Below are 10288 nucleotides of genomic sequence, written 5' to 3'. Positions count from 1 at the left end.
CCTTCCTCCACTAAGATGCTGCCATCTGCACCTGTGCTATGCCCAGTCTGCCTCTCATGATGCTGTGGGGTGCTGGGTCCATGTCCTATCCCCAACCCAGAAGTATCAGCATGGTGGCAGCCCAGCCTCACAGATATCTCACTGGTGGCTACCCAGCTTAGCTCCTCAGAGAGAGGGGAAGCATGACTGTCTGGGAGGAGTTAGTAGATAGTCTACAAACTAGGCTGGTTGGCTATTCTAGGACCCCTAACTTATGGTGAGAATCATTACTTTTTTTTTTTTTTTTTTTAATTTTCACCACTGTTTTAGTTATTTTATCCTATTACCCATGCATACACATGACTCTTTTTTTCTTAGACACTTTTGAGGCTATTTTTTTTTTCTTCTAACGTGTTTGTGCTATTTATTCCCTGTCAGCTTATTTCATGTCTCTCAGATCCTCTTTAAAGCTTTCAATATGGCTTAATCAGTTTGTCTGATGCCTTGGCAGGGGTCCCCCTGCCTGCTCGTTTAGCTGCTGCAGTGTGTTAGCAGCTCCTGCCCACCAGGATGACCCAGTTTTGGCTGATCTTTAGGCAGATATTGCTTCTCTGATTTTCCAGAACCCCAGTTCTCTTTCTCCCACTGTAACACCTCTACACCATTGCACAGTTGAATCATTTCCTTCATTTTTAGTGCTCCTGTGACCTCTGGTCAGTGATACTTTGACACTGGTGCCAAAACCTTTCCTGACTCTTTCTTTTCCTTGGAGTTTATCTCAGCACCACAGACTCCTTACATGCTTTTCCTCCCACATTGCTGAAAATCTCAGGAAAAATACACATTATGAATCCACTAGTTTATTTTCCACCTTTTGAAAGCCTTCAAAACTGTTTTTAATGTCTGAATCTCAGACCAGAGGTCCCATCTGACTGTTGAAAGTCTCCTGGGTCTCCAACAATGTGCTCATCTTTCTCTGTTTCTGCCTATTGTTCCTTCCTCCTTTTGTCCTATCTTCAGCACTATATTTTATAAGATGCTGCACCAGTGAGTTTCTAACCCCTTGCTCCAGACCTGTCTTGTTCTCATCCTTCTTCCCCTTCTTGAGCAAATTGAACACATAATAGTTTCTCTTTTGCTATAAAAAACATCCCTTGGTCCTGACCTCTCTCGTAAAAAGTCACCTCAACTCTTAGTTGATTCCATGAGCTGGCAGAGACATCACTTTTCTGACTTCTTTCTTCATCTTCTCCCTTCTCCCTGCAGCATCTCTTTTTCACTCTGTTTTTCATCTGTTTCCATGTCTGGTTTCCACTCGCTCATGGTTTAAGCCCACCCAACTGGCAACAGAGCACCACACAGTTGCTTGCTCTCTTCTACCCCACTCTGGTGGTAAAGGGAGGAGAAAATACACCAAAAGCCTCAAGGGTCAAGACAAAGGACAGGAAGGCCTCACTCTCCAATTATGGTCATAGGCAAAAGATAGACTTGACTTGGGGAAACAATCCATTTAATTTAAACAACAAAAATCATCACCAATTTGCCAATTGAATTGGAGCAAGACAGTGAGAACTGCAACCAGATCTCACTGTCTGTTCTGTACTGTTTCTGTTTCTCCTTCCTCCTTGGGGGATAAACCCTCTTGCTGCATCGTGGCTTCCCTCCCATGGCAGACAGTCCTCCATGAACATCTCCAACAAGTCTGGGTCTCCTCCATGGGCTACAATCCTCCCAGTGATGGACTGCTCTAACGCAGGCTTCTCTGGTTTTGGGGGCAGCCACCTGCTCCATCATGGGGTCCTTCATGGGGTGCAGGCAAAATTCTGCTCCACCATTGATCTCTATGGGCTGCAGGTGGTGGCACACATCCCCCTGCCATCCTCACTTACCTTGGTATTTGCATAGCTGTCTTATGTCCTACTCCTCTCCAAAACAGAGTAAGTCCTCCAAACGTTTTTTTATCACAGTATCACAGTATCACCAAGGTTGGAAGAGACCTCAAAGATCGAGTCCAACCTGTCACCACAGACCTCATGACTAGACCATGGCACCAAGTGCCACGTTCAGTCCCCTCTTGAACACCTCCAGGGACGGTGACTCCACCACCTCCCTGGGCAGCCCATTCCAATGACAAATGACTCGCTCAGTGAAGAACTTTCTCCTCACCTCAAGCCTAAACTTCCCCTGGCACAGCTTGAGACTGTGTCCCCTTGTTCTGGTGCTGGTTGCCTGGGAGAAGAGACCAACCCCTTCCTGGCTACAACCACCTTTCAGGTAGTTGTAGAGAGCAATGAGGTCACCCCTGAGCCTCCTCTTTTCCTCTCATACATATGTTATTGCAGAATTGCTGATTGACTCAGCCTTGGCCAGAAGCAGATCTGACTTGGGAGATAGCTTCTTGAATCTTCTTACAAGACCCATGCCGGCAGCCCCCTCCCTCAACACCAAAACCCTGCCAGAAACAAACCCAACACATACACACCCCCTCTGATTACCTCCAGCAGTCAGTCATCCTCTAGATCTCTTCTGTCCTGGCTGTGTTTCTCTGACCTTCCTCCTCCACTGCTCATCAGGTGATGTTTTTACTGTCACCTCCCTTCCTCATTACTTCCTCTTTTTGGAGATGATAAGTTGTCAATAGGAGTCACCACTAAAGATGAGGTGTTTGCGTCTGAGACCCTCTTCTGTGTCTTGGCAATTTTATTTTTCAGGCTTGTCAAGCCAGTAACCCCTTAATGACTTCAGTGCAACTATGTTTGTACAGTGTTTTAAATGGTGTCTCCATCCTGGGTGTAGTTTCCAGGCATTGACAACTCCTAGCAAACAAAAATAAATATTATTTATGACAGTATTATGCATCCTGCTTTTTTCAGGTTGTTTTTTTCACAGTTACACCTTCTGTGTAAAGCCAGTTGCTCTGCAGGGGTAAGATGTGCCTGGCCGGTGCCAGTGGACCAGTTATCTCCTCTCATGGCATGAGCACTGCATCCATTTTCAAGGCCTTCTTATTGTGAGAAATTGTTTTTAGTATTTGGCTTTCACAAGGGGAATTACTGGGGACCGTGGGGTTCGATCGTTGGGCTGATTGGTTGGTGACGGTCTGTATTGTGTGGGGCACTGGGAGAGAAAGGTGAGGCGCCAACATGTCTAAAGACTGGCCAGGTCAAAAGTGCAGGTTTTTTCTCAGTCCCGATGGAGAGGGGTGGGAGCGTGCTGGGGAATATATGAGTATGTATGTTTTAATATATTAATACGTATGTTTGCCGTCTCTGTAAGTTCAACTCGTGTTGTTAAGGTGCGCCTCTAGCAAACTCACTCTGCGCCCAGCGCTGGGTTGCCTTTATTTTATAATAAACTGGTTATAAATCTCAGCAGTGAGTTTGTTTCTCACATTATGGTTTCTCATTAGTTAAGCATGGCACCAGGGATTCTGCCTGCTTCCTCTAGTCCTATCACTGGACACCAAGGAGAAGAGACTGTCCCCCTCTTCACTCCAACCTCCTTTCAGGTAGTTGTAGAGAGCAATGAGGTCTCCTCACAGCCTTCTCTTCTCCCTGCTGAACAACCCCAGTTCCCTCAGATGCTCCTTGCAGGCCATGTGCTCCAAGTCTTCATCAGCTTTGTTCACCTTCTCTGGACATGGACCAGCACCTGAATGTTCTTCCTATAGTGAGGGCCCCAGAAATGCACAGAATGCTTGAGGTGTGGCCTCACCAGTGCTGAGCACAGGGGGATGATCACCTTCCTGCTCCTGCTGGTCACTGTGTTTCCAATCCAAGCCAGGATGCCATTGGCTTTCTTGGCCACCTGGGCACACTGCTGACTGTCATTCAGTCAACTATCAAGCAATACCTCCAGGTCCCTCTCCGAGTTGCAGCTTTCCAACCACACATCCCTGAGTCTGTAGCCTACCATGGGGTTGTTGTAAGCCAGGTGGAGGACCTGGCACTTGCTGAACTTCACGCAATAGCCTTGGCCCGTCGGTCTAACCCCAACTCTCCCCGCGGCCGGGGGCGGGGCGAAGCGGCCAGGAGGAGCAACGCTTTGCTATGTTGTTTGTCCTTGCGCTGTCCCCATAGCCGCCCGCAGAGGTAGACGCACGACGGTTGCCATAGCGACATGGCCTAGGCCAGGAAGCGGCCTGCGCTCGGCCTCGGCAGGTGGGGCGCGGGTCAGCGGCGAGAGCCTGGCCGGGCCGGACCAGCAGGTGCGGGCCCCGGCGGCCCGGCGGGGATGAGCCATGGCGTCGGTGAAGGTGGCCGTGAGAGTGCGGCCCATGAACCGCAGGTGAGTGCGGCCCGGCGGCACAGCCGTTCCGGTCTTCCCCGCTGCTGACGGGCTGTGCGTCCCCGGGCGCAGGAGTGCAGCTCTCTCAGCACCCCGCCGCTCGCAGGGGGCTCAAGAAACCCAGTGCCCCAGCCGCGCAGGCGGTGACAGTCGTTGCAGCGGTGGAGGCTGAGTGTGAGCTCAGCTCGGGGTTTCAGGGCTTTCTTGGTATTCGGCTGAGTGGCTCCCCTTGGTGGGAGCCACTGCAGAGAGGGCTTCTCCTCCTCGGCAGACTGGGAAGTAGCTCCTCGTTGTGCTGGAAGGTGTGGGGCCTTTCCTGGAAAGTTCAGTCTGGCATGCCCTTAAGCACTGATCCCTTTGTAGCGAGGACAAGGTTATTTTGGTGAAGAGAGGAAAACTGTGGCGAGGCAAGGGCCTGACAGGGGTGTAAACCCAGGCTTCTAACATCTGAAAGCAAGGTAATTTATCTAGAGACGTCAATCCCTTTAGCCTGCTTGAAAGAGAGACAGGTTTCTGTGTCGTTAATTCCTAACAGTAGCCTTTGTGGAGGAGCCACTAAGTTGTTAGTTGGTTACTTAAGGTCATAGTGTAAGACAGCCCCACTTAACGTAGACGGGATTTTCTCAGGTACTCCCGAAATGTATCAAGGAAACAAACACTGTTTTCCTTGGTGAAATAATTAGCGTGTAATATGCACGGTCCAGTTAATAATGCACGTTAAGAACGATATGTGGAAAGTGATCAGTTTCTACTGGCAGTGCTCTTATTTCATCTGTTGTCCTGGGTTAATGTAGGCAGGTAAAAAGAAAAGTGTTTTCAAAGCACTGTTTTAGAGAAGGACGAGAAACTCAGTAAGTTTCACGTATTATGCTGGACGCAGGGGGATCTTTCCCTAAGGCCTGTGTATCTACAGAGATTTCAGTACAGGCTTATATGCAAAAAGTTATCTATCTAAAATGACAGAGGTATGTTGATATCTCACAGAAAATCCCGGTGCTTCCTATCTCTACAAAGAAGTATTTCACAGAAAGTCCCGGTTCCTGTTTGATGCTCCTCTCCTCAAGGTCCATCCACCCCCTCCTGCATTCCAGCCAAGCGTAACAAGGGGGGTTCTTCACAGCCATCAAGCTCCTACCCCTTCCATTTGCTTGATCTGATTCAAGTATTAAAAAAACAATAATTAGCCAAGTTCTGTGTGTCAGTTGGCAGCTTGTTTTCAGTGTGGGAGAAACAAACCTTATGAAAATGAAGTTGATGAAGTTAGGAAGGCAAAAATATCTCATGTTGGTTTCAAGCAGTTCAGGCAGTTTGATGGAGTCAAGTGGTTAGAGGTCAGGAGTGGTGAGTAATCTTGTCACACCTGCCAGAGTTTAACATCTTTTCAGAGTTTAACATATGGTTCTTACAAATTTTAAAAATTGTACTATATATATACATATACTTTGCTTTGCTTTTCAGAATCTCTGACAACAAGTAACATAGGTCTTCAAAGTATTGGTAAGACTTGTTATTTGTAGCATTTTGGTAGCATGGAGAAGTCTTGTAAACAAGAACCATGGTCATCTAAGAGACAAAAGAGAGTGGGACAAAGGGAAGCATATGGCAGAGGAGAAAAGGTCTCCTGATTGTGATATGCAGTGAAAGCACCAACTGATAAAGTATTGTGACAGAAGACTATTACAGGCATGGACTCTGGAGCTTGTGTCTTGGATACATGTGGAAGGACAACTTGGTGGGGATTGGACGCAAGCACATGTAGAAAATGATGAAAATTCTGATATGATGGAAAAGAAAGAGCCTAAGAGGAGGGCAGGCCTTGCGTGATCACCATTGTCTTTGGCAGAGCATACTGAGTGGCAGTGAGTGGGCTGTGAATGACCTTACTCCAAAAACAGGTGCACTATGGAAATGTGCAAACTGTGAAGAGCTTTCCAGCTGGAATTGACAAAACCTTGCTGTTTAGGGGATAGTGCTTGATGTTCACAGAACATTATCTGGAAGCTGGATCCAGAATAATGGGATGTTGTTTCTAAGTCTTGATGTTTTTCAGAGGCACTGTTGCTGTTGAGTGTAGCATTGGGTACTGCAGCCCAGGGATGGGGCTGGGGTGGGTGGTGCTCCTCTTCTTCGTTCAGTGTTGGACTATTCAATTATCTTGTAAAGCTGCAGTGTTGTATGCCCCTTTGAAGGAACTTCCCAACTGGGTGTTCATTCTACAGCACTTCTTTTTAAAATCTTTACCATGGCACTATACAGAGTTAAATTTAATTTTGTGTGTGCCTCTAAATTTGCTTTGGTTTGTTCACAGCTTAATCATACAATGCAGCTTGTTTCATGAGTTGCTTTTAATTAGAGAAGACAGAGTTAATGAATGGTTATTGGTAAGCCTCCTGCATTATGAAGCAGTTGCACCCTGTGGTGTCATAGCACTGCTAATTGTGTAATAAGTCATACACATGGATCTTAGAATGAATCATGTGGTAGGGGGATGTTGTGTAAGGATTATTTGACATTCCATTAATGAGGTGACAAACTTTAGTCTTTTTTCAGTCCCCTTCAGCTGTGATTTATTTTTCATCTTCTGGTTATCTGAATTTACCTGGAAGGATGTTGTTCATTTCAGCGCTGTTGGCGAAGACCATGATTGTTCTTAAAGTAGTTTATATCCCAAATTGTGTTACATGAGGTTACACTAGAAGTTTTTGACTCTATCTCTGGATAACATAACAAAAATGATGTAGTGTCTTTGCACTTACTGCTTTGAAACCAGTTGCGAGTGTGAGCATAGAAAGTTCAGATGGTGAGGCTCCAGCTATCCTTTGGTTTCCCTTACTCTATACAGAATTGCAATGACAGCCTTTCAGTCTGTGCCTATGTTTTAATGTAAAGGGGCTAAATAGCTGGACTCAATGATCCTAAATGGCTTTTCTAACCAAGATGATGCTATGATTATAAAAACCTATCAGCTGGGTAAGAGTAGGTACTCTTTATGGAGCAGAAATCTGCAGGGAGGTAAGGCTGGGTATTTTGCTATTTTAACTGGTTTGCTCTGGCAAATTAATGGTTTTGCTCACCATTATTTTTGAGGTTCATTTTCCAAGAGAGTCACTAGAAGTGTTCATTTATTGCCATAGAATTTGGAAGACCTGACTGGAGAATCCCATATCAGGTTCCACAAAATGCAGTTTCTCCTCAAGATCCTGTTATTCCTCCAAATGGTTGTTTCCTGGACAGAATGATGGAATTATAGCCAAGTGTAATATGCTTGGAGGCACTTTTCGTTTACTGAATGGACGACTTTGGATGACTGAATCACTGTCCTCTGCATAGTGTGAGTTGTTTGGGATCCTGTTAAACCTAACCCAGTCCTAGCTCTCTGTTTTGTATTGTGTAGTGCATCCTCACAGTTCAAATCAATGCCTTGCTTTGTGTTAATCTCTTCAGAGTCTTTTGAAGAAAATGAGGATAATATTTTCTTACTTCCGTTTTATGTCCCATTTTCTCTGCATGAGAACTACAATTCAATTAGTGTTCATGGAAACCACTTTTATTTAGCTGACAAAAGAAGTATAAACCCTAAAGTACGCGAAGTAAGAAAAAAATACTTTTGTATTTAGTAAAGGAAATATCACTTTGATTATTTTAGATACTGTCACTGATTCTTGTATCCCTGAACTTTTTACACCTGATAGCTATTCTATTTGGCTTGTAATTCATGCAGTAATAGAGGGGAAACAAACCTTTTCTGATTTTTTAAAAAAATATTTTTGTTTTTACCTTTTTCATCCATTTTTGCATTTGCATAAACTAATCATTTAAATGGTTGAACAAACTAAGCAAGTGGTCAAATGCTGTCCTTACCTGCTGAAGATGCAGCTGGTATCAGGGTATGGCTTTACTCTGCAGTGAGTTCTTCACTGTGTTTATTCAGTGCTCTGTGTGTTTTTAAATGTTTATTTTAATAAGCTGTTTAGACTTTCCCACAGCTCTTTTTATTTACAATATAATGAAATAGAAAATCCAATTTGAGTTAATTTTGAAATGATTTTTAACTCTACTTGCACATACTCCTTAGATTTGCTCACCAAACAGGAGAGTGACTGGGATGACAGAAACGCATGTCACTGGCTTGTGCTCTGTGTAGTTAACAGTCACAGTGACCACATGAACATTCCTCAGCTTTTATGTTTGATAGTGGGGAGAGAGAGAAAATATATTTAATTGCTTAGAGAAAGCTTTGCTGTGACTCTGGGATTCATTTGGATTAAAAGCTATGTCAATGTTGATACTGAAATCCACAGATATGTATTCATTAGACATAATGCCGTCCCTCTTAGTTTTGCATTATTACGCCTCTCAGCTATGCTTGAAGTCTATAATACCTCTACCTCCAGAGCTGGTGTCAGAGTACCTTGGCAAACTTAGGACCAACATATTATCTTTAAAAATAACTGCTTGCATAATCCAAGCCTTAGTATCAATAGCAGAGGTTTCAGAAGGTCATATTAACATAGCAATGCAAAGGACAGAGATATAAAATAAGCTGTTTCATTTCACAAGAGAAATGTTACTGTGGAGTGTTTTAGTAGCAGCAAAAAGAGCTAAACAAGTAAGCAGTGAAGAGCCAGCTAAAATCTTAATTTCCATTCTGAATGTTTACAAGTGATTTGGGCAGGAGCTTGCTGAGAGTATGAAAGTTGTAATTAACTGTTTGTGCTTTTGAGACGACATACATAGGTAATATATTACAGAATTTGCAGTGCAGGGAAGAAGGAAATGAGTTGTGTGTGTCTGGTGATGAATTGCTATGTCTAAAGTGTAGGTTACTATGTGTATTTTTCATTTCCATGAATTTATAAAGGTAGAGCGTTCTGACAAAATGTGTATAACATCAGCGGAATGCAGGCAGAGGGAGAAAAGATGGAGTGATTACAAGCAAGAACACCTGCGGTTAAAGATTGTATTTGTCTCCAGTGCATGGTGAAGGTTTTTGCTGCATTTGTTTCTGAGCACTGATTGTTGCTTGCTCCTCTTAAAAGTCCTCCAGAGTGATAGCAGAAACCCAACTTAAAGCTTAAATGTGGCCAAGTGTCGCAATACTTCTGCTTTCTGAACTATAGTACCAACGAGAATAAACTATTTATCAGCAAGCTGAGTTTGCTATTTCTTGTGTTCACTGTTTGAATTTCTCTTTTAATAATTGTATGTGACGATATAGCAAATCACAAGCACAATTTCTCTACTATAAAAAGGAGGAATTGTCAGGGTAGGTTCACATTGGTTATTAGAAAAACTTTCATTCCTGAAAGAGAGGTCAGGCATTGGAATAGATTGCCCAGGGTCACCGTCCCTGAAGGTGTTCAAGAAGTGTGTGGACGTGGTGCTTTGGGATGTGGTTTAATAACTATGGTGGCCTTACTTTGATGGTTGGACTTAATGACCTCAGAAGTCTTTTCCAATCAAAACAGTTCTGTGGTTCTGTAAGTTGAAAGATTTCTAAGGATAGTTGAGGCTTTAGTGCCCCTGGGTTGAGTGTTCCTCTGTCTTGCCTCTGCCTTTATTTGTGTGCGAGTCTGAATGCAATAGAAGTCTACTTTTGTGCTGAGTTGGCAAGAAAAGCTAATTGTTCTCAGTGTGACTTTTTCAGCTTGCTGTATTTTGTGTCCAAAACTTTGAACCTTTTAATGACCTCCAGCAGACTTTTCCCTTTGGAAAAGAGGTCAGAGTACATATGCCTCTCTCCCTGGAAGTAAGCTATATGTGTACGCAAGTGTAAGGACCTTCATCAGTGTGCTACTTCATTTGTTAACTTTGGGCCAAAACATAAAGGTTGAGACTTACCTGAGTACTTGGATAATATGGATTTGATACTAAGAGAATTTAAAGTCCAAAATTTAAAATGTTTTTAGTTTTGTAAAGTATTTTCTAATAACTGTCTCCCACTTCTTCAAAAGTGGCAAACAGTAGTCAGAATTTTATTCTACAGTATGGTGATGTGCACCTTTTCAAGGCAAGTCCTCTA

The 10288-nt window shown here is 43.8% G+C and overlaps 1 protein-coding gene across 1 annotated transcript in view; it reads left to right on the top strand.

The window, feature by feature from the left end:
- Positions 1-4140: 4140 nt before the first annotated feature.
- The window catches only part of KIF16B (kinesin family member 16B), a 173415-nt gene continuing 167267 nt past the window's right edge, over positions 4141-10288 (top strand). Inside the window, exon 1 of the mRNA XM_054180111.1 lies at positions 4141-4266. Within this exon, the coding sequence (XP_054036086.1) occupies positions 4220-4266 (47 nt within the window). The 5' untranslated portion in view covers positions 4141-4219. The remainder of the gene's footprint in view (positions 4267-10288) is intronic.

Source organism: Dryobates pubescens, chromosome 3 (assembly GCF_014839835.1).
Source record: "Dryobates pubescens isolate bDryPub1 chromosome 3, bDryPub1.pri, whole genome shotgun sequence".
Lineage (NCBI taxonomy): Eukaryota > Metazoa > Chordata > Aves > Piciformes > Picidae > Dryobates > Dryobates pubescens.
The sequence above is the reverse complement of the archived record's forward strand: the minus strand, read 5'-3'. Positions and strand labels throughout refer to the sequence as shown.